Source organism: Diaporthe citri (assembly GCF_014595645.1).
Source record: "Diaporthe citri strain NFHF-8-4 chromosome Unknown scaffold_9, whole genome shotgun sequence".
Classification (NCBI taxonomy): Eukaryota; Fungi; Ascomycota; class Sordariomycetes; order Diaporthales; family Diaporthaceae; genus Diaporthe; species Diaporthe citri.
The window spans coordinates 2678119-2703904 of NW_025064854.1; the positions used below are offsets into that span (position 1 = coordinate 2678119).

The 25786-nt window shown below is 29.7% G+C and overlaps 2 protein-coding genes across 2 annotated transcripts; one reads left to right on the forward strand and one right to left on the reverse strand.

Moving 5' to 3' along the window:
- Positions 1-18174: 18174 nt before the first annotated feature.
- On the reverse strand, positions 18175-22590 carry INS49_015837 (uncharacterized protein; the record flags this gene model as incomplete). The annotated part of the gene is made up of 3 exons (XM_043176515.1): positions 18175-19013; positions 19071-20884; positions 20942-22590. The coding sequence occupies 3 exons, from the start codon at positions 22588-22590 to the stop codon at positions 18175-18177; spliced, it is 4302 nt and encodes a 1433-aa protein (XP_043019970.1).
- Positions 22591-23165: 575 nt separating this feature from the next.
- On the forward strand, positions 23166-25408 carry INS49_015838 (uncharacterized protein; the record flags this gene model as incomplete). The annotated part of the gene is made up of 5 exons (XM_043176516.1): positions 23166-23498; positions 23550-23607; positions 23762-23962; positions 24019-24287; positions 24362-25408. 5 exons carry the CDS (start codon positions 23166-23168, stop codon positions 25406-25408), a joined length of 1908 nt encoding a protein of 635 aa, XP_043019971.1.
- Between the last annotated feature and the right edge of the window lie 378 nt (positions 25409-25786).

Here is a 25786-nt window from a genome sequence, read left to right on the forward strand (position 1 = left end):
AGAAAATAACTTATTTTAAATTAAGCAGTTTAATATTAAAATTAATAACATTTTTTAGCTAAGCAATTAATTAAGTTTCTTAATAAGGTTTATAAGAATTAACATTATATAAAAGGTTATTATTGCTTAAAGGAATGTTAAAATAAAGCTATTTGCTTAATTAAATTAATAATTAAAGTATTATAATAAAGGATGTTATTTTAATTATAAAAGGGAATTAAAATTAATAGCATAATGCTTTATTAAAGAAGATAAAATATATTTAGCCCTTATATATAAAAACTTACTTAAATAAGTTAATTTAATAAAGAAAAAGTAGGAAAAGGCTTTTTTAAATTATATTCTTAAAAGTATATATAATTAAGTATTATTTTAATTAATTAATTAAAAGCAAAGCAGCTAAGCTAAAGTATTTAAAGTTTTCTTAACCCTTAGGCTAAATAATAATATTTTCTTAGCTATATTAAGGCGCTTAAATAAAGCTAATATGCTTAAGTTAAGAAGGGATAATATAAGTAATGGGAATATTATTAATATTAATAAAGGTAATAATAATAATAATTAGCTTATATTAATATTTATAAATACCCTTAATAGCTATTTAATGCCTTAATAATTAACTTTATTATTATTAGCATTATAAGCAGTTAAATATATATATATATTACTTATAACTTTTTTTATTAAAGTATTAATAATAAGAATTATATTGCCTTTATTATATTATTTATTAATATTTTCATTATCCTTAATAATACTTAATAGCTTTAAGGGTAATGGATTATTAAATAACTTTCTTTAATATATATATTATTAAAGGGCTTAGCATTATTAAGAAAAGTAAGAAATAAGTTACTTAGCTATAAAGCTTTAAGATATAAGCTTAAATATACTTAGGAACCTTTTAATACAGCTAAATAGGTAATTTATTAATTATTAATTTAGGAAGAATTTAAAAAGCTTTCTTTATTAATATATAAAGAACTTTATATAAAAATGTAATATATTAAAAGAAGGTATATTAAGCTTGCCGGTATTTTTAAGGGTAATTAAGGGCTTTAAAAATAACATTATTATTAAAAGTAATTAATTATAGCTTATTTATTATATATAAAAGGATATTTTAAGTATTACTTTTATTATTATAATAATAATAAGTAAAAAGTAATAAAGTTAATATTAATACTTATAATATAATAAGTTTTGCAAATTAACTTAACTTATTTATATTTATTATATTTTAATATAAAATATTAATTTCCTTTATTAATATAAAGTTAATTATAATAATAATAATATTATTAAAAATATAAAGTTTAAGATATTTAAATATAAAAGTTATATTATATTTATAATTTCTTTTAATAAAGTTATAGTTATATAAAGTTAAGGGTTAATTTAGCATTAAAATTAAAAATATAAAGATATATGCTATATTTAAATACCTTAATATAAAATATACTTTTCTTAATAAAAAACGCTTAATTATATAAATAAAATTATTATTAAAAATAAAAAAATTAAGCTTATTTAATATAAAAGTTATATTATATTTATAATTTTTTTAAATAAAATTATAGCTGTATAAAGTTAAGTATTTAAATATTAAGTATGCTATGCTTAGTAACCCCTATATTAACTTATAAGCCTTATCTTTATAATGCATGCTTATTATAATTATATAATATATATTTAATGCTTTAAGGTATTGCATTAATTATATAAAGCTATTAATAAAACGTTTTCTTCCATTTATTATAACTTAATTTTAATTCTTTAGCTTAATTAATAAAGCACCCATTATAAATAATCATTTCATAACTTATATATATAAATAAAAAGCTATTAATTTAATTTCAATAAGAATTAAATATTTCTTTTACTTATAAAGATAATTATAATATTATAAAAAGAGCATATTAATATAAATAAAAGGTATAATAAATATAATAATAATTATATATTATCTTAGCTTATTACTTTAATTTTAGCTTTATAATATTATAAGTAATATTATTAAATGCATTTTAATGTAATAAATATATTAATATAGTTTTTATTTAAATATAATATTATATATTTAAGTGATTTATATATTTAAAATAATAAGTAAGTATAATTATAATAAAATATTATTTTATATATTAAGCATAATTAATTATCTTTAAGATAATTACCTTTTAATAAGTATTTAAACTTAAATAATATATTATTTTATTTATTTAAATAAGCTTTTTTTTATAATATACTTTTTATTTATAAAAGCTATATAATTATTAATATATAATAATTTATAATTAAGGTATTATAATATAATTAATTAATATATATAGTAGTATATATTATTAAAAACCCTTAAGTTACTTATATATTAAAAACGAGCCACTTAAATAAATAGGGGATAGGTTTTGCTAAATTCTTTTAAGGGCAACTTAAGGAAGAGCTTTAATGTAATAAAAAGGAAAGATAGGAATAAAAGAAAGTTAAAGAAGGGAAAAGGTAAGTATTTTAAAAATTCTTAAAAATAAAAAAAGCTTAATTAAAGTATTAAATATATAAGAAAAGAAAAAAGTTAATTTCTTTATAAATATTTAAAATAAATATAAAAGCTAGCTTTTTATAATTAATTAAAATTTAACGTAATATTATTTTTTATATATTTTTTTGCTTTTATTAATATACCTTTTTTTAAGCATTTTATAATAAATATTATAAAGATTATTAAAATAAGGCCTTGCTATCTTTAATTAAGCTTTTAAGTTTTAAAATTTATTTTGTTATAATTTTAATTATTATTATTATCTTTAATTCCTTATTTATTTATTTTATTATAGCTTTTATTTTTTTATAAAAGCTTTAAATATTTATAAAACTTACTTAATAATATATTTATTAATTATATTTTTTTAATTATTAAAGTTTAATTTAATAATTAATATTAGTATAATTATTAAAGATTTAAATATTTTTTATAAAATAAAAAATAATTTTTTTTAATTATTATATTAAGTATAATATATTGGCTTTATTAATTTTTACTTTTATTTTTTATAAAGCTTTTACTTTTAAGTTTTATGCTTTATATTTTATTATTTAATTAACTTATTTATAAGCCTTTTAAATTATCTTTAAGTAAACTTAATTATTGCTTTAATTACTTAGGATTAGTTAATATACTTTAAGTTTTATTTATATTTATTATTAAAAAAGGTAAGTAGGAAAGATTTTTATATATATTAAGATAAGCATTTTTTATTAGCTTTAAAATATTTTATAGCATAATATTTAAGTTAAAAGCTTATTTAATTAAAGTTTTATTTAATTAATTTTAAATTATATAAAAATTTATGCTTTATTATATATTAAATATTTAAAATTAAGTTATTAAATTAATTTATATTAAAGATATTATTTCTTTTATGCTTTTTTATAATTAATAATAATTTTAATATATTATAATTTAAATAATTATTATTAAATAATCTTTCTTTATAATAAGAGCTTATTTCTTGCTTTAATTACTTTTATATTATTAATCTTAATAAAAGGAATTAATATAAGTATTTAAATAGCTTTATTAATTTTATTAAGCTTTAATTAAATAGCAAATATTTAAGTAATAATATTAATAATAGCTTTAAGTATTTTAAGGTATATAATTTTAATTAAAGTAGCTTTAACTTAATTTTATACCTTTTAATTATTTTTTTTAATTTTCTTTAAAATAATTTTTAATAAACTTAATAATATATTATTTACAAAATATTTTATTAATTTATCTTAATTTTAATATAAACTTTTTATTAAAATTTTATATTTTATTTATTAAGGTAGTTATTTATTATGGGCTAGCCTTGGGTTGTTTGCCGTAAGGTGCCTAAATAGGGGTTTATATTTAAAGTGCAAAGGAGAAGGTTTGCTCCTTATTTGCACTTATATTAAAGCCTATTTTTATAAGGTTAAAGCTTATTAATTAATTATAATGAGTAAAGCCTAAATTATAATATATCCTTTTTTTTAAGTCTTTATAGCAAGCCTTAAAAAGTAGCTATATAATAAAAAATAAAGGATATTATAATTTAATTATGAATTAAATATTGCTCTTTGCTTAGCTATTTAATTATATCTTAATGCCTTTGAATTATATTAAAGGCTTAGCTTATTATTTATAATTAATATACCTTAGCCTTTATAATTTAATATATTAGCTAAAGCAAGTTAATAAGAAATAATTATTTAAATATAAATTAATAGCTAAATTAATGGCATTTTTATAATTCTTTAATGCAAGCCTTTTATATAAGCTCTTTTACTTAAAATCTTAAAATTATGGATTTATTATATAATTTATAATTAATTAATGTTTAATTATAAGTAATTTGCTTTATTAATAAGGATTTCCTAAATTTTAAGTATTTTTATAATGCTAAATTAGCTAATATATAATTAGCTTACTTTAAGCTTAAGCTAATATTAAGTTAATAATGCTTTTAAATCCTATTTTATAAAAAAAAAATTTATATTCCTTTAAATAAATTCTTTTTCCTTATTCATTTTAATTAATAAAAGCTATATTCTTATTTTTTTTATAATAATATAAATAATTATGCTTATAATAATTAAGTTAGCTATATATAAAATACTTAACTTTGCTTATTAAAATTACTATAATATTAATATTTATTTTTTTACTATTTTAAGATTAAGTATTATCTTTTTTTATTATAGCATTAAAAACGCTCTTATATTGCTATAAAGTAAAGCAAAAGGCTTTAAATATATTTAATTACTCCTTATAATTAAGTTAAGCTTTTATTATAAAGGTTAAGTTATTAATTATTAATAATATTTTATATTTATTTAATTAATTTTAAGTTTTTATTATATAAGTTAATTAATTAAATTAAGTAAGAAATTTTATTATTTTTTTTTTATAATATTATTATAATATAATTAAGCTAAGCTTAATATATTTTTATTTAAAAAGATCCTTAAATATAAAATAAACCTTTTTTAAAAAGCTTTTTAACTATTCCTTAAATATTTTTATAAAATTAATATAAGGTAAAAATTAATTATAAAAAGTTCTTAATTAATTAAATATATAAAAGAATTAAGTTTCTTTAATATTAACTGCTTTTTTATTTATTATAAATTTAACTTTTATTTTTATTAATTAAGTTATTAAGTATTCTTAAGATAAAAGTTTTTTAAGATAAGAAAGGGCTTAATAAGTTATTATTATTCTTTTTAAGTTTTATTATATTAAGCTTTATATAATTATATTATAAGTTTATAATATAAAAAGACTTTAAATATTTATTATAAGCTAACCTTAAGTTATTTATTATAAGGTGCTTAAATAAGGATTTATATTTAAAATATAAAGGAAAAGATTTGCTTTTTATTTATATTTATATTAAAGCTTATTTTTATAAGATTAAAGCCCATTAATTAATTATAATAAGTAAAGCTTAAATTATAATACTTAATATATTTAAGGTAAATCCTTTAAGTTATTAAATTAAGATATTTAAATTTATTTTTAAAATAAAGTAAATATTATAAATATAAAAGCATAAGCACTTAATTATATATAAAATAGCTTTATATTTTTATTTTATTATATTATATAGCTTTTTAATCTTTATTTAAGCATTACTTTTATATTAAATTAAGTATTGCATTTTATCTTTAATTTATATAAAGTATGCGCCTTATTCTTTAAGATTTATATTTATTATAAGAATAATTTTATTGCTAAAATAATTAATATTAATTAAATATAGCTTTAAAGTAATTATAGCTTTAAGAATATTTATAGCTTTTTAATAATTTAAGGTTTATTAATAAAATATACTTTTCTTTAAAAGATTAAATAATACTTTAGCAATAATCTTATAAAAAAGCATTTATGCTTTATAAAAGTTTAATAAACTTAAAAAAAATTTAAGTTTAATTATATTTTTATAAATATTTTATTTATTAATTTTAATAATATTTTTATTTAATAAAAATTAATTAAGTATTTTATAAGTATAATTAATAATATTAGCTTATTATTTATATTATTTTAATTTAATAATATTAATTATTTATTTAATTAGCTTAAAATTATAAAGAATATTATTAAAGTTTTTAATATACTTAATTATATATTTTTAAACTCTTAATAAAATAGGTATTTCTTTATTTTTATAGCTTATTTTTAAGCTTTTAATTATAATATTATTAAAAAAGGATTTATATATTATAAGAATTAAGTCATAAAAGATTTAAATTATATATTATATAAATTAAATAATAAAGTTTATAGCTTTTATAAGTAAGTTATATTATTAAAATAATTTAATTAAAATAAAAAAGGTTATAATATTTTAGCTTTTCTTATTTAATTTAATTTAATTATATCTTAAGAAAAAGTTAAAAAGGGATAATATTTAATATATTATAAACTTCTTAATACACTTATTTATTAATAGTAAAATAAAGGCGTTTTTAATTATAACTGTATTAACTTTTAAGATATTATTAATAAGTTAATAATTAAAGTTTTTTTTTATAAGAAATTATTAATTTTTATAAGTAATATAAAATTTCTTAATAACTTTATTAACTTATTAATCTTTAAGTATTTTAATAGCTATCTTTTTTAAAGCTTTTAAAAGCTAAATTATCTTTACTTAATATACTTTATAAAGAATTATTTAAATAAATAATAATAATATTATATTAATATTAATTTAAATAATATAAGATTAATTTTATATTAAAGATTTTTTTTAATTAAGAAGTAAATAAATAAATATTTCTTTTTTTTATTTTAAAAAGGAGTTATAATTCTTTTATAAATAAGTATTTAATTAATTAAGCATTAATTTTAATTCTTTATTAATTAAAAAAAACTTAAGTTAAATTTAAGCATTATATTTACTTTTATAATTTTTATTTATAGCTAATTTTATTTTTTCTTTATAAGTAAGTTTTTAATTAATTATATTTTTAAAAATAATATTTATTTATTTATAAAGAGTTTTAATTAAAAGTTAAATAATTTTATTAATTAATTTAATAGTAATTAAAATAAAAGGAATTTTATTAATTTATGTTTTAATATATATAGCCTTTTTTTATAAATAAGTATTATAAATATAAATTAATATTTATTAACCTTTTTTTTTAATTTAATAAAGTTTTTAAACTTTAGCTTAAAAGTTTTTTATAAATATAAAAATTAAACTTTTTATATCTTTATTTAAAAAAATACTTAAAATCTTTTTATTTTCTTTTATAATTATATTAAAATATATTAATATAATTAATATATTAATTAATATTAAGCTTTAATTAAAATTTAAAAAACATAAAGAAATGCTTTTAAAAGTTAATAAATACTTTTAAGAAACTTAAGCTTTCTTAAGTAAAGCTACTTTAAAGGGCTTTTAATTCTTTTATTTTAAATTATATATTACTTTAATATTATTAAGAGTAAAATAAGTATAAAAATATTTCTTAAATTATTTAAATATTAAGTTTATATTTAAAAAAAGGGGTAATTTTAAAAAGATATAATATAAAGTATTAAGGGCTTTATTATTAATAATAAAAAATATAGCTTTAAATTTATTTAAATTAATATAAATTTATTCTTTTATAATTTTAATTAAAAATAAAAAATTTTTATTATATATTATTAAGTTTATATTATTAAATAAAGTATATAAAAGTTTATTATATTTATAATATAATAAAGGTAAGAAATTTATTTTAGCTTTAATATTTAAAAAAGCAAGCTATAAAAAGTAATTATTTATTTTTATATAAATTATTAAGTAAGCTAAATTAAAATATTTTTAATTAATTATATTTATAATATATATAATAATAAAGTTAATTTAATATTAAATAATTTATAATAAATTAATTAAAATATTAATCTTAATATTATCTTTAAAAAGCTTAATTATGCTAACTTTAAGAAATAAGTTTTTAATATAATTCTTAAAATATATTAACCTAAAAATACTTTTAATAAGATATATATTTTAAATTATATTATTAATAAGTATTTAATTAAAATTAAATTAATATTATTAAGCATTAAAATATTTATAATATTTATTTTAATAATTATAATTAAAATTACTTAAATTGCTTTTTCTTTAAATAATAAAGGTTATTAAATATACTTCTTTAATTTTAAGTTTATTATATTTATTAAGCTTACTTTTATTATAAAAGATTTAATATTTTTTTTAAGTTTAATTTTAATTAATAAATAAGTTTTTCCTTTTCTTTATCTTTTTTTTATTTTTTAATTATAACTTATTATTTATTATGGTTTAAGCTTTACTCATTATAATTAGTTAATGGGCTTTAGCCTTATAAAAATAAGCTTTAGCATAAATATAAATAAAGAGTAAATCTTTTTCTTTATACTTTAAATATAAACTTTATTTAAATATCTTATAATAAATAATTTAAGGCTAGCCTATAATATATATTTAAAGTCCTCTTATATTATAAACTTATAATATAATTATATAAAATCTAATATAGCAAAACTTAAAAAGAATAATAGCAGCTTATTAAGCCTTTTCTTATGTAAAGAAACTTTTATTTTAAAAATATTTAGCAACTTAGTTAATAAAAATAAGAGTTAAGTTTGCAATAAATAAAGAGGTAATTAATATTAAAAGGGCTTAATTCTTTTATATATTTAATTAATTAAGAACTTTTTATAATTAATTTTTATTTTATATTAATTTTATAAAAATATTTAAGGGGTAGCTAAAAAGCTTTTTAAAGAAGGTTTACTTTATGCTTAAAAACCTTTTTAAGCAAAGATATGCTAAGCTTAGCTTAATTATATTATAATAATATTATAAGAAAAGAATAATAAAATTTTTTACTTAATTTAATTAATTAATTTATATAATAAAAGCTTAAAGTTAGCTAAATAAATATAAAATATTATTAATAGTTAATAGCTTAATTTTTATAATAAAAGCTTAATTTAATTATAAAGAATAGTTAAATATATTTAAGGCTTTTTACTTTATTTTATAATAATATAAAGGCATTTTTAGCATTATAATAAAAAAGGATAATACTTAACTTTAAAATAATAAAGTAATAAATATTAATATTATAATAGTTTTAATAAGCAAAGTTAAGTATTTTATATATAGCTAACTTAGCTATTATAAGCATAATTACTTTAATTATTATAAGAAAATAAAAATATAATTTTTATTAATTAAGGTTAATAAAAAAAAGGAGTTTATTTAAGGGGGCGTAAAATTGTTTTTATAGGATAAGGCTTAAAAGTAATGCTGGCTTAATATTAGCTTAGGCTTAAAGTGGATTAGCTATATGCTAGCTAATTTAGCCTTATAGGAATGCTTAAAATTTAAGAAATTCCTATTAATAAAGTAAATTACTTATAATTAAGTACTAATTAATTGCAAATTATATAATAAATTTGCGATTTTAAGGTTTTAAGTAAGGAAGCTTATATAAAAGGCTTATATTAAAGGATTATAGAAATGCTATTAATTTAGCTGCTAGCTTATGCTTAAATAATTATTTCTTATTAACTTGCTTTAGCTAGCATATTAAATTATAAGGGCTAGGGCGTGCTAATTATAAATAATAGGCTAGGCCTTTAATGTAGTTAAGAGGCGCCAAGGTATAATTAAATGGCTAGGCAAAGAGTAATGTTTAATTTGCAATTAAATTATAGTATTCTTTATTTTTTTTTTATTACATAGCTACTCTTTAAGGCCCGCTATGGGGACCCGGAGAAGGAGGATATGTTATGGTTTGGGCTTTGCTCATTGTGATTAGTTAGTGGGCTTTGGCTTTATAAGAATAGGCTTTGGCGTGGGTGTAGATGGGGAGTGAACCTTTTTCTTTGCACTTTGAATATAAACCCCATTTGGATACTTTACGGCAGACGACCCAAGGCTAGCCCATAACATTATTAATAATTTAAGATTAATTATTTTTTACCTCTTTAAAGTATTTAAGTTAAACTTAATTAGCCTTTATAATTTTTATAATTTTATTTTAATCTTTAATATTCTTAATTATATATTCTTTTTTAATTATAATAATATTTATTTAAGAAAGCTTATTATTACTTATAATTATAAGCTTTTTTTAATATAAATTATATAATTTATAAAATTTATAAGTATTAAAATTAAGCTAACTTTTTTTTAATTATTAAGCTTTTAAATTACTTTTAAAGCTTTTAATAAAGCTTTTCCTTTAAATAAAGGATTTACTTTAATAAGCTTATAATATTTAATTATATAAGGTAAATTAAACTTTCTTTTTTTAAATAAGAATTTTAATTAACTATAAATATATCTTTTTAAATTATAATTATTTTAATTATAATATAATTAAATATAAATAAGGTTTAAATACTTTAAAAGGTTAACTTAAGCATTTTTAAATAAGTTAAGGAATATTAATAACTTTTTTAGCTTTAAAGTTATTAATAAGCTATTTAAAAAAAGCTATTTAAGCTTATTATATTAATATATTTTATAATTTTAAAAAGTATAATTATAATAAACTTTAAATAACTTATTTATCTTTTAAAAAAAAAGTATTAAAATTATAACTTATATTTTATAATTATTAAAGTTATTTTAATTAAGTTTTATTAAAAGCTATTAAATAAAATTAATAGCTTTTAGCTTAATTATTTTAAAATTATTTTATTATTTATTATAAAAAAAAGCTTTAATATTTTATTAAAATGCTTTAAATTTATTTTTAAACTTAATTAAGTTAAGCTTTAACTTTATAAATCTTTTAATAAGTTTATTTATATTTTAAAAATCTTAATTATATTTTTTAATAATATTAATATAATTAAATTTAAATTAAAATCATTAAGCTTATAAATTTTTATTTTAAAGATAATTTAAAGAATTAAAATTAATTTAACTTTTTTTAAAAAGATTTAGCTTTTTTATATTAAGTAAATTTTAATTAAAATTATTTTATATAAATAAATACGTATCTTACTTAAAATACTTAAGTTTTTAATTAATAACTTTTAATAAAATATATTTAAAATTTAATTAAAGAATATTCCTTATTAATTTATAAATAATTTCTTTTTTTATTAATTACTTTTTTAAATATAATAAAAGCGCTTTATAAAAGGGCTAAATTATAAGAAGAAAAATATTATTTATATTATTAAGTTTTTAATTATATTTTATAATTTTCTTTTTTTATACTTTTAAGTTATTATAAGGGTTATTATAAATAATATCTTTAATAATTATAATTAAATTTATATAATAAGTTTAATAATTAAATTTATAAAAAGTAAAAAGCTTTTTCTTTTAATTCTTTTAAATAAATTACTTAATAATAATACTTTTAATTATTTTTATTAAATTTAAAATAATATAATATTATTTAAATAATTTTAAAATTTAATTATTTAAATAAGAAAATTAATAAATAATAATTTTAAAGCTATTTAAAACCTTAATAATATTAATTTTATTAAATTTTAAAGTATTTAAATTATAAATTATAAATAAAACTATTTATAATAAAATTATTATATTAATAAAAAGTAAAACTTTTAAAATATTAATTTAAGTTTTTAACTTATTATTAATAATAAATTATAAAGTTTAATTAAAATAAAGTTAATGCTTTAATTAATAATAAGTAAAATTAAGTTTTCTTTTTTTTTAATAAGTTTTTTAAAATTCCTTTTTTAGCTTTAAATAAAAAAAAATAAATAATTTTTAAAATTTAAAGGTATTTTTAAAATAAAAGTAAATTTAAAAGGGCTTTAAGCTTAAAAGTATAATATATATATTATAATAATTTTTATTAAAATAATAATAAAATAAAGAAACTTAAAAATAATAATATATTTAATTAAAGTAATTACTTTTAAGAAATTTATTTTTAATATTATTATAAAATACTTAAATTAAAACTTAAAAAATAAAAGTATTAATAAATATAATAAATAAAATAAACTTAATAAAAGAATTTTTTATTAAAAAATAAATATTATAAAATTATAATAAAAAAAGCCTTTTAAATTTATATTTAATATTTTATTTATTAATATTATATTAAATTCTTAATAATTTAAATTTAAATTTAATTAAAGCTTAAATAAGGTTATATTTTAAATTTAAACTTTTTATATAATTTAATTTATATAAAATATATAATATAATATTATTTATTAAATTTATAAATAAATAAGGTAAGTATTTTAATTTTATATTATAGCCCCTTTTACTTTAAATTTAAAGTTATAATAATAATAATAAATATTAATTAAGAATTTAAAGTATTTTTAATTAATATTAAGTAATATTTATAAAGTTTAAATTTATTATTTTAATTTTAAGTTTATATTATTATTATATTTAAGTATAATTTTTAATAAAAAATTTAAAATAAATTTAAAGCTTAATAATATATAAATATAAGATTAAGGTAATATTTTATTTAAATATAAAAAGTATAAAAGGTATTTTAAAATTAAAAAATAATTTTAAAATACTTATAATATTATTATAAGTTTAATTATACTTAACCTTTTTTTATAATAAGTTAAAAATAAATATAAGCTTTAATTAAAGCTTTAAGTTAATATATAAAATAATTTAATAATATTTAATATAAAAATAAAAAGAAATAAAATTAATAAATAATTAACTTAACTTATAGCTAACTTTTTATTCTTTTTATTATTAATTAAAGATATATAAGATTAAAATCTTGCTTAAGTTAAATTATTAATAAAAATAAGCTACTTAAATAAATAAAGAATAAGTTTTGCTAAACCCTTTTAAAAATAACTTAAAAAGGAGCTTTAATGTAATAAGAAAAAAAATAAAAATAAAAAAAAGCTAAAGAAGAAAAAAGGTAAGTATTTTAAAAATTCTTAAAAATAAGAAAAGCTTAATTAAAGCATTAAATATATAAGAAAAGAAAAGAGTTAATTTCTTTATAAATGTTTAAAATAAGCATAAAAGCTAGCTTTTTATAGCTAGCTAAAATTTAGCGCAATATTATTTCTTATATATTTCCTTGCCCCTGCTAATAATATTATAATCCTTATAATAATAATTAAAGGTTAAAAAATATATATATTATTAATATATATATTAAATTATATAATTAATTAATTATTTAATTAATTTAAGCTTACTTTAATTTAAAAATTATAGCTTTTTAAAAATAACCTTAAATTGCTTTTATATTTAAAGCAACTTTATACATTAAGTTAATAAAAAACTACCGCTAATATAGGAATAATACGTATAAGCATTGCGTGCCCACGCAATGGGTGCATATAGGCAATGCATAGATTTGGAGGTGCAAGGTCTAGATTAGTCTTATTAATAGCAGCTGCCAGCCGGTGCCAGCCGGCTGCCAGCTGGCGGTTACGTGCCCCGCGCACGGACCACTATAGCTAGCCTATAGCCAGACGGGGGAAGGCTGCAGCTTCGCTGCAACCTACCCTCCACACCATAGCCGAATCGATTACACACTCTATTTATTTATTACCAACCATACGGAAGCCAAACCAATAGCTAATCCTTTTATATATATTATTAATCTTTATAATATTAAAAATAATAATAAATATGCTTTTTTAAATTATTAAAAAATGCCTTAATTAAATTAAAATTAAGTAAATATAAAGATAAATATTTAAATTAAATATTAACTTAATTATATATTTATTAAAAGTTATTATAAAAGTAAAAATTAATATTATTTATTATTAATATTAAGTTAAACCTTAAAAATAATAATAATTTAAATAAAACCTTATTTTTAATAAAGTTAATAAAGCCTTAATTATTTATATTATCTTTATATATAAATAAATTAAATATGCTTATAATTATAAATATTAAAAGCATTTAATATTATATATTATAATTTTTATTATTATTAAATATAGGTTTTTTAAATTTAATGCCTTTTAATAATTTTTTTATATATTATAACTTATCTTTTTTATTTATATTAAACTTATTAATAAAGATAAATTAATTTATATAAAGTTTTTAAGTTTTAATAATTTAATTAACTTAAATAAAATAATTTTATTAAATAATAATTATATTTATAATCTTTTTATTTTAATTTATTTTTATAAATGCTTAATTAATAATATTTATAAAAATAAATAAATTAAAGTTTTTTAATAATTATTATTATATTTTATTTTAATATAAATTATTTTTTAAAGAAAAATAATTAAAAAGGGCTTAAGTAATAAAAAAGTATATTAAAAAGTATAAATATTTAAAATTTAAATTATATATATTATAATAAAAATTAATTAATTAAATTATTTTATATAAATTTTTTAACTTAATAATAATATTAAGTATTAAATTCCTTTTCTTTAACTTATAAATTTACATTTTAAAGTATTTTATAATTTTTATAATAATAATATTATTTATTTAATTAATATTTAATAGCTTTTAAATTATATAAAGCTTTAAAAAAGTTAAATAATAAGATATAATTATAAAATTATTATAAATTAATTAAAATATATAATATAATAAAAGGTATGGCATTATAAGGGTTATAAGATAAGTAATTATAATTAATAGTTAAAAAGGGCATGGTATAATAAGTGCATATGATTTTTGGTATGGTGTGTTATGTGCAGGCTACTAGCGCCATTTTGATACGATTGATTGCAAGTGAGAGTAAGCTGGCCAGGTAGGTAGCTAGGTACCCAAGGTTGGTACCTGACCATCCAGTCACAGCTTGCAGGAAGGTAAACTTCTATAGAGATTAGCCCACCAAAAGACAGTCGTTTTATGGCATTTCATAGCCAATCATTAGATACGAGGGGAATCATCTTTATTTCAAGATAGCTCATCCCAGAAACGGTTATGCCACAAGGGTGTCCTAATGCAAGTTTGTCGGGGCTGAAGTACCTACACAGTGGGAGCTGTCGCGGGGAGCCAGGCCTGTCATTTCGCCTTTGGGTTTGAATGAGGCGTCATTCTCCAACACGCTTGCCCACCCTAGAAATGGCGATTTCGTGCGGCCCTGGGGATGATTTCACATTTTCTCAGTTGATGCTATTTTTGACCAGTCCGACAATTGCTGCGGTATGGATCGCATGTATTTGCCGACCACTGGGACCGCACGGGTGCGGGTGCGGGCCGTCTAAGATACTTGGGTACCTAGACCGGACATGCGGTCCATTCCCTCCCCTCCACCAAGATCAAAGAGAGAGACGTGCAACATCCACACACCCACACACATACATCTTGTGCCTTTGACTCCTGTGAGGGCTGTGGTCCATCTCTGTGTCTTGTGGTGGCTTTTAAGCATGGTCCGTGCGCCAGAGCCGTGCCATGGCCAGAGCTCGCTCCGTCGTGCCCACGTTCGAACGCAGATGAGTCCACCATCACTCCATCGGTTCAAAAAGGAAAAAGAAAAAATTGGTAGCTTCTAGTCGCAGCAGATACAACCCTCGTGAAGACTTTATGCTGTAGCCAGAAGGACAAGGCATGGTGCTGCCAAGAAGATCCACATCAGTTCAAAGAGCAGTGCAATCGCAAAACTGCAGAGCCTGGGATACCTGTGTATACTTGGGCGACAAGGATGAGTCTGCCGATATCGTGGAGAACGTGAATGCTCGCTGAAGTGTTGGCAGGCTGAGCCAAGCTCTTGGCAGAGAACCTGGGCCCGGGAGGTTTTACGAGGAGATAAGCCAAAAATGTGATTCTCACTTTTTTCCACAGGGACAAATGAATTTGCCGCGGACGTGGATCGAACTTGGGCAGCCGGGTATTACATCTGCCAATAAATGGGTGACGCCCTCTCCAGAACTGCGATGATCTGTTCTAGAAACCATCTGGGGCTAGATTGGCTTGGAGACAACTATGCTCCCACGACTTGATGCGGTCTTGTTATTTACAATGTTGGCAGGGAAATGGGCAGTTGTACAGGTCCTGATTGAGTAAGCGCTGTCTGTAATGGATGAGAAACCGACTCATTCCTGGCAGAGTCGCCGATACTGGCAGCAAAAGCAAGCAGGATGACCTTGAACAATGGTGCATCCAAGATTTAGAAGAGGCAGAGGTCCAAATCGGTAATAAATTGGGAGGTGCAAGGCAGGCAAGAAGCTGGGACAGTCCAGTGCACACGTGTGGTCGCTGGTTATGAGGCAGTGTCTGTTGAGCACTCTGCCTTCGGGCATTTGTAAGTAGTCGAGTGGTTCACGCGTGTGTCGTAAATTGGACATAGCCGTTTGGGCCCCCGGTGGGAGAAGCAGAGTAGGTTCCGCGCGAACTGGGATCTGGAGGTGGTGGATAGCGGCTCGCGCCATAAGCCGGATGAGCGTCATGAATTGGCGAAAGAGTCACGGTCGCTTGAGGAGGAGGAGGAAAGTGGTGGTAGGGTGGCCTTGAGCGATCGTCTTCTTCACCATGAGGCAGTGGATAGGCGGGCTCTTGGGTTTCTCAAGGGGGGTGTGGTCCCTGCCGCCGTCCTGATCTGACATCCTAAACTGGCGGACTGTGCTCGGCGCCAGCCTGACAACGGCTCGAATAAGCCGAAGAAGCAAGTTGCAGGAGGGTCGTCAGGACACCTTCCGGCCTGACTTGACCATGGCGTCGGTGAGGGGACACTCTGCACAACCCAACATAGGGATGACATACTCGCCCGTCCGATTGATTCATCGGGGGTTCGGATCCTCCTGAACCGTATGACACTTCACGCAGGCAACCTGCAGTGTCATCGGGTCTCCTTTCGATGCATCCGACGCACGGAGGATCTCGGAGTAACTTACTTGCCACGTTCCCTGGCAGCTACCATCTGTGCAGTATACGCACGTATTTGAATGGGATCATGCCTTGATAGGAGCATCAGAGACCACTCAATTCGCCTAATTTTACTAAGGCGCCCGCAATAGCCATGTTCACTGGTAGTTGTGACGATGAAGGACCCAGCCATGTTATCCGGCTTTCTCCTATCCAGCTGAATTGTCTGCCCATTGCAGTACGCTTGTGCGTGCTCAAAAAAAAACTGCAACCTTGGCACTATGAGATACGGAAATTTGAATCGATCTGCGGCTCAATTTGGCGTCGTTCATGTCCAGTCTAAACGGTCTTATGGATCATCTGTCGTCACTGTAGCCAGCAACACCAATGACCCCCGATGGCATGGATATGCTGTCAATATCTAGTTTGATTCATGCTTGACTTATTGACGTGAGCCAGATCTCCTATCTGCCTCCTTCGTGTGCATAACACCATGAGCTGGTGATCAATCAGGTCCTGGGGATATTACAGATTGCTTCAGCCTCGAAGCAATGAGTCGGCCACAGTAATCCCATATTCGCCGTCAGGGGAAGCAATCCGGGGTGACTATGAGAGCGTTAATCTTGAAGCAAACTAAAGAGAGTCGACGCCGCAATAAGTTTTAGACGCTGAAGAATCAGGTAAACAGAAAATTTGAGAAGAGAACTTCGCAAGTTCGAGCATTCTACGAGAATTCTGTGGTATTTCTCAAGGCACTCAGAGCTTTAGCGGCTCACATTTCGTTTCCGTATGTTAATGGGAAGACCTGCCTAAGTTGTTCCAATGAGGGAATAAAGAAGACGATGTTGAGTTTAATACCATCGCAACAAGCGAACCTTACACTCGATCCGACGTGGGCCCAGACGATAGCTCCAACGATGTGAGCAAAGATTCTGATGAGTAGGTAGAAGGTATTGGTGCGGCCAACATGTCAATGGTGGATACATAAGAATTCATTTGTTCATTGCTAAGACTGTAGGAACCCGTGCGGACGAGATTATGGAGATTCTTTGTTGCCTTCAAGCCGCCTTCTACACAGTCATGCATCATCCTAAGGTAGACTTATGCATGAAACTAAGGGTTTTAAAAAAGTCTAGGTCAAGCATATCTGTACAGATTAAAAACGAGACCACTTTACAGATGCAGAATAGCAGTAGGATCTGAGAGTTGACACAAATTCTGTCGGTCCAAACCGATCGCAGTATGACAGTCTAAAGCTTTCAATAGTTCCGACCGTTACAGATCTGGCGGAGATAGCTATGTCTGTAGAACAGCCCATAGATAATGCTAAGGGAAACTCCACCAAGGCTGGTACAAGTCACCCTATAGCCGAACAGCTCAGGTACCCCTTCCTCCTCCAGTCTAACCCGCTACGGATCGGTACGCTGAACAGCTTGTCGCTGTCCACGAACTGGCCTCTCAGCATCTTCCACACAGGCACGTCTCTCTTCAGATCAGATGACATGGTGTCCGAATTAGTGTCCCATGCCCTCCAACCGTCACCCTGCGCAATCTTCCACCGCAGTACAACCGGGGGACTGGCGTGACCTAGATCAGGACCGCCGACCTTGCCGTTGGTAGCATTTTCAGCGGATGTAGAGCCTTCAGTGACGTCTTCGGTGGTTTCCATTACACTATTCTCTTCGCCGGCGACAGTGTGAACTAGTTTGTCCAGCACGAGGTATACGCGGCCGCCGGCGGTCATGCCGCTCTCCCCGTCGTTGCGGTACATGAGGCGGGCCTGCCGGGCCGGTGTTGACGTGGGGAAGTACACCGCATGTTGCAAGGTCATGATTGTATTCTCACCCGAGCAGTTGTCATCATTCCCACCAGAGAGAGCCACAGATGGGAAAACAGGAAGCATGATTTTGAGGATCTTGGGATCACACGTGAGTGGCGGCAGGGCGATGATGACTTCAGTATCGCTCCAGTGTGTCAGGGCTAACGGCAGGGGAACGTCGGCGAGGGTCTCGCCGAAGGTGTACGTGCACCTCTGGGGAGGGCATTCTCTCGAGAGGGTGTCGTCGCTGTTCCCCTCGTGGTTGAAGTTGAAAGTCGACATGGTCACGCGTGCCTCGGTGCCAGCCTTCTCTTTCTGAGGGACAAAGGCAATGGATAGGAAGTGGATGTAGTTGCCACAGGGGGAGAAGCGGAGTTCTTGGTATGCCTATGTTAGTAGCTGTTTTGATGGACGGACTTTTAGGTGTCTCATACCTCTCAAGCTTGCCATAGGGGCATCCTGGAGATCGGAAAGGTCTGGGAGGTGCTTCATCTTCTGGGCTCGCGTGGCAGTGTCGATGACCTCTAGTTGACGGGCAGTGTGGGAAACTGCTAGAAGGGGCAGCACGGGATGTACTGCACAGCCTATCTGTGACCAGACCTGGTGTGCACCAGACCACGGGTGCCATGAAGGATCACCATCGCAAGTCTTCAATATCAGACAGTCCGTGACATGACCCTCATCCACCTCAGAGTCACTGTCTGTATCTGAAGTTTCGTTCGCGGTCTCTGTTGCTCGACTGTGTGAAGCTGTTGACTCGGTGACCGAATCATCGTCTGAATCATCGTCTGATGAAGACTCAGGACTGACCGGTGCCGGGTTCTCAACCTCTTCTTCCTCTGACTCACTAGACGATGAATCACTGTCGTCGCCTTCTTCAAAGAGGAGGTTCAAATTTGCGTCAGGGAAATGCTTCTGTGACTTCCACGTCACATGCACGACCTGCATCGATCCGTTCCTCACAGCATTGGCCTCGAAGTTCTGTATAGACTGCACTTCCCATGACCCTCTCCTCCTGCCGACATTTTCCCTCGCGAACGCGAGTGGGACCTTTCGTTCCTTGCTGGTGTCGTGCGAAATGCATCTAATGCCCAAGTTGTGAGGATCCAGTCTCCAGGCTTCGACAGTCTCTGGGGCCCCCGTACGACTTGCTATGGTCATTGCCCAGTCGCCGCGGTCTTCCTCCGGGAGCAGGACTCTATGATCGCTCTTCACGATGCTCTTTTTCTTGGCAAACAGCGGAATCTGGAGACGCTCGAAAGCTCCCTGTGATCGGTAGAACAGCAGGTCCACCCATAGTGTCTTTCCGCGGAAGGCAACGCCTAGAAGCTGCCCGTCCTTCGGGTCGACACCCTTAACTGAGCTTAGATGTTTGTAGTGCTCCTCCAGATGTGCAACATTTATGTTCTTGTGTTCCCCTTGTGGCGAGAGATAACATGCTGGTTCGAACTTACTCAATGGGAGACACGATGCCAGTCCATCTGGGTGCGATATCAGAACCTCGCGCCACTCACCGATGAAGTGGCACATCGACCTGTCCAGTGTCCAACCTTGAGAGGAGAGCGTGTCCAGCCACTGCGGCAATGGAACCCCAAATGAGTCGCTGTCACGTACTCTCGAGCCCTTGATGCACATTTTGTACGACGCTCGATCTTTCCTGCCGACGTATCGGCCAAACAGATACGGGCCGACGTATGCTTGTACCTCCATACACGTGCGAAGAGTAGGTCCTTGAAGAAACCTCAAAGCGGCCTGGCCAAGCTCCTTTGATGGAGACGGTCTAACCACGTCACAGTGCTGTGCCCAAAATGTAGCTGCATAGGGAAGGAATGCGTGCTCTTTTGCAATCGGTTTTGAGAGGGTAGCCGCGAGATCGAGAGTCGGGATATCATATCGCTTGTACTGCAGGTAACTCAAACAGTCCATAGCAATTGCCTCGTTGGCTTGCTTATAAGTCACGAAATACTTTCGCAGCTTCGACGTATCATCCATGTTGAGATTCCCCGGGCTCTGCAAGAAGAAGTCTTCAACTGTCTTGTGGCAGAGCTTCAGTAGAGGGTTGTCATCATCGTCGCCCTCCCTGGGCTTTCCGAAGGTGACGAGGGGGCTGCATAAAGTCTCTATGTCTTTGGTGAAAGGGACGCGTTTAGGGTCGTGGTCTTTGGCGTTCGGAGTAACAGCCAGAATGTTGCGTATCTCATCAAGTGAAATTGACTGTGCCGCTGCTATTAGGATCGAAAAGGTACGTCTGGTGTCGAACGTCAGCCTCCCGCATGAGCTCGGCGTTGGATATCATGAGGCCTACCTGGCTAGCTCTTGTTGCTGATCCGTCATTTCGGAAAGCTTCTCTAACGCCCGTAGGTAATAACTGTTCAGGTTCTTCGGGTACGTCTTCAAAGCGTGTCGAATCTCCTCGTCAGAGGTGAGCCCTTCCCCCTGAAGGGTGTCACATATCAGCTTCGAATAAAGAAAGTTGTCTTCGCCTTCTGTCCACTTGTCGATGCAATGTTCGCAGCTGATGTACTTGCTGAAGTAAAAACGGATGTCGTGAGAAATGGATTCCGTTGATGCTTCGATCTCCACCGCCTGACTTCCTTCCATGACCGTTCTGATCTTGAGGTAATTCCGACTTGTAAAGAGCCATTTCACTCGTCCGTAAGTCGGCATATTCATCAGGTAGTGAAGGGTAATAAGTGTCATATCATCGTCGAGACACTCGTCAACCCCGTCGATCACCACAAAAGTCTCCTCGCACTGTGTGAGCAACTCGTGAACAACGTGTGACGCTGTGTGGATATTATCGAGGCCACTAGCACAGTTCTCAAGTTCGTCCTTGTAGCGCTGAACCACTCTGTCTGGCAAATCCGTCACGAATCTCAGCAGCTGTAGAGCCAAAGATCGCATCCCGCTTATGCCTGATTTTCTTTGAGGGCTGTTGAAGGAGTAGAAGAAGTAGGCCACTTTTTTATCTCGCTTCTTCAGATAATCGACGATTGTTGCCGCGTACACACTTTTTCCAGATCCCGGTTTGGCATTGTACCAGAGTGCAGCATTCTCAGTGGCTTTGCACCAGTTCAAGAAACGTTTGTCCTCAAATAACCAGTTGCAAGTTCCCTCGAGCCGGAGGTCAAGTTGGTCTTGGAGGATTGGCCTGACATCGATGTATGATCCGCTCTTGATCCAATCAATGACGCCCTGTCTCAGTGTGGACTCCTTTTTACGGATCGCTTGTTCGGCTGTTGTGGCTTGGGCGAGTGCCATGACATTCGAGCTGTCACGGTTCAAACCATCTAGTGCTGTCTTGATCTCCTTCTCGATAGACCTTGTAGCGCCCCTGATGACTGTCTTTAAGCTGTGTCGGGATAGTATACGTGACGCCTTGAACCAGAAACAGACGATGTTCTTATAAGAACTGGCGAGCAGGTCCTGCACTTCATCCGAGTCCGGGAACGCTTGCGCGAACTTGTCATAACACTTGAGGCTGATTCCGATTTGTTCCATGGCGTCGACAATGCTGTCCAGGCAGGTCTGCATCTGCATTGCAAGCCTGAGAACGATCCGAGCGCCGGAAAATGCGATGCTCACCCCAAACGGGGCAGCATTCAACATGTTTTCGCACAGTCCCATGACCCTTGCGAGGCTATCGATGAATGGCTCAAGACGGGCAAGGATCTTCTGTCCACGACCAGAGCTTTTCTGGGCTTGAAGACTTTCCATGAAGTCTCTAAGGTTGGCCGCTGAAGCCTGGGCCTGGGTCTTGGAACCTGGGGTCTTGGCTAGTTGTTGGCGGCTGGCCTTGAGCTCCCTCAAGAATGGGTTTTTGGGGTCATCCTCGGCGTTTAGCTCCCTCAGAAAGTCGTCGATAGCTCGTGAAAAAGGGGTCTCAAGAGGCGGCTCATCTTGGGAATGAATCGGCCATGGCGTTCGGACTGCGTCTGTCACAAAAGGAGGCATTGTGCCTTTCGAGGCCTGGTGGCATGGAATCCAGCTGTTCGGCCAGGATGAAGAACAGGTGAAGAAATGAGTGACTGCCACAAAAGCATGATTATCCCAAGGGCACTGATGGTGTCCTGAAACCCCACACAAGACTGTGTCCATCTGCCGGCACGCGTCTCTGTTGGAGAAAGAGACAGGGCCTTTCCGGCTGGCCAAGCCTGGGCGGCAGCCTGCATCTGGTGGCAACGTTGGGTACAGCCCCCAAATTGTGCCTAGATAGCGCCTGCATCTAATAGTCATTTTCAGCTGACGTGAGATTACAACGCATCAATAACCGAGGATGGACCAATCTAAACCATGTCGTTCTGATAAGCCTTGTTCAAGATCCGCGTCTCAAGCAGGATGGCGGGATTGCGCCACCGAGAACCCAATGCAGATGAGGCTCCGGTGTCACACTTGCAGTTTTCTTTCTCCTGTCAAGGTGCTCCTAGTGCTTGTTAATTAAGCTCAACATCTCTGCGATCCATCGCTAGAGTACAACAGATCACCCAAATTGTCATTTTCGAGTAAACACAGACACGAAATCCTCCAAGATGTCAAGCAGTTCAACCTCAGTGACCACGGCTGGCACGAAGTGCGAATTCAAAACGTACCACACGAGTCCGAAGAAAGGCGGAGAGTTTGTCACGGAGTCAAAGCTGGAGCCCTTTGGCAAGCCCCAGGATTATGTGGATAGCCATTACGCGCTCGTCATTCGGCGGAAGTTCACCGACAAACATGAGCTTGAGTCAACGACCCTCAGAATCAACTCGCCACACCTGCTCAAAGTGTTCGAAGATGTGGTCGGATCGTCGTACACCACTGTTGCCTCGGACTTCAAGTCGCCATTTGAGCTCACTGGACCGTTTCAGATGCTCTTGCATTACGTAGGTGAACGAAGGCAGTCACTGTCAAATCAAAGCGCTGACTTGTGGCAGTGGGATGAGCTAGAGCACATCTGCAAGGTGACAGAAGACATATACATTCGTCAGCACTGTAAGTACTACAAACAACTCTCAATAGCTCAAGTGCCATTCCATGACGAATATTGCCACTTGCAACAAAATCCGGGATCTCCAATCTACTGCAAATGCCTTAAATTCCCAGGTTCTGTTTGCCGAAGTGGAAGATATAACTAATACGGCCCCAGTGAGACTACTGTTCGATTTCATGAACCATGAGCTTGGTCCCGACCGGGAAAACATCACCAAAATGATAGACAAAGGCCAGATCTCCTACCTCCAAGCATGGGTACTCTTCAGACCAGGAGATCTTGTTTACGCATCAGTCATGGGGCAGCCCTGGCTTCTACGGTGCCAGAAGACTGCATACGAAGCGCCGCGCAAGGGCCGTACATAGTAGTTACTTGTACGTACACGGACCACGACGGTACTTTGGAGGGAACAGCGGACCACAAATTCTTCATCTTCCAGAAAAGATGGTTTGGGTCCGAAAACCCGGCCTTCATTACAGACCTACCTGTCTATCCTCGAAGTTTCGCCCGGCATGACAAAAGTCTGGAAGCACGCTTGGAAGAAAGAGGCCGCAAGTTCCTTGCCAGAAAGTCTATTTGTATCCAGGCGTATGATGGAATTGCAGAGTACTTGAAGGAGCCTCCGGATGATTATTTCCACCCTGCTATGGCAGGTTTCGAGGGTGTGTGGCTTCCGTTTACTGTAAGTATACAGGATTCCCATATCGTGGTTGGCTCGTACACTTTTGTTTGTCCTGGCTACTGACTTCGGATCAGGAAACCGGGAGGATCGTTCTTGACCGAAAGATGTTCCATGATGATCAGTACGGGAATCAGGTCCCTATCAAAGTCATGGAACCAGACCCGCTTCTCTGCCCTCCGTACGCTTACGGGTACTCGCTAAGCCGCAAGGACTGGTGCCGCTTCTTCGTCGACCTGATGGACGATGTGAAGTGGAAACAGGGCGTATGGGACTCGTTAATACTTGCCCCTGAGCAGAAGCTCGTACTGCAAGCACTAGTGACCTCGCACGAGTTTCCCGAAAATGCGAGGGACGAGCCTGAGCAGAAAGGCAAAGGGCTCGTTGTCCTCCTGCACGGAACACCCGGCTCCGGAAAGACACTCACCGCCGAGACAGCAGCCGAGGGGGCCCAGAAGGCGCTGATCTCCGCGTCTCTGGGCGACCTGAATCGTCACGACAGACCGTGGCTGTTCGAGTTGCGGCTCAAACAGATCTTGACCTACGCAACCATGTGGAAGGCTGTCGTCCTGCTGGACGAAGCCGACGTCTTTCTCGAGGCGCGCCAGGAATCTACCGGTGACAGTTCGCGCAACGCCCTTGTTGCCGTCTTTCTGAGGGAGTTGGAATACTTCTCCGGTATCGTGTTCCTTACCACCAATCGTGTTGAGACCTTCGACCTGGCTATGAAGTCCCGGATTCACCTCGCTCTGGAATACTCGCCGCCAGATATCGAAATTCGGAGGCAGGTCTGGATGAAGCTGCTCAGTGAAGTCCCAAGCGAAACCATGGGCATTGAGGACATTGACGACGCGGTGGAGAACATCCTCATGGAAAAGCTCAATGGACGAGAAATTTCGAATACCTTGAACACTGCAAGGACTATAGCGCGATTCAAGAAGGAAAAGCTACAGCTGGAACACATTGAGAGCGTGCTTCAAGTGCGGCGCGAATTCGACAAGAGTGTGCAGAGAGTGGCGAAAAGGTTGACCTCGAGATCAACGGGACCGGGCACTGGTGTCGGGGGTGGTCTGGTTAGGCAAAGCTCAATTGCAATGGCTGAGCCGGAAGAGTATAGATCCTGAGGATAGAAAGGTCGTGTAAAGAATTGGACGCGTAGTAAAATAGGTCACTAGAGCGATGAGAAATGTGTTATCACACTGCTCACACTGAACACGGCAGATAAATGAATCTTTTCATTATATTGAAATTAAGTGTAATATAATACTTGAGAAAATAACACTTTAAAAGGGTTAAAAAATGGTAAGAAAAGAGGGAATAGTTATTATTATAGCCGGCCATTGATATTAACAAGAAAGCGTTTAATGTGGGCAGGGGACGTTATGCGTAGCAAAAGTCTTGGCCAACTGGCTATCTCTCAGGAGACAGCATGACAAAAGGCTTGCGGGGTCCGCAGATGATCCCATCTCTTGGCCCCGACTCTGCTATCATCATGCCTTAGA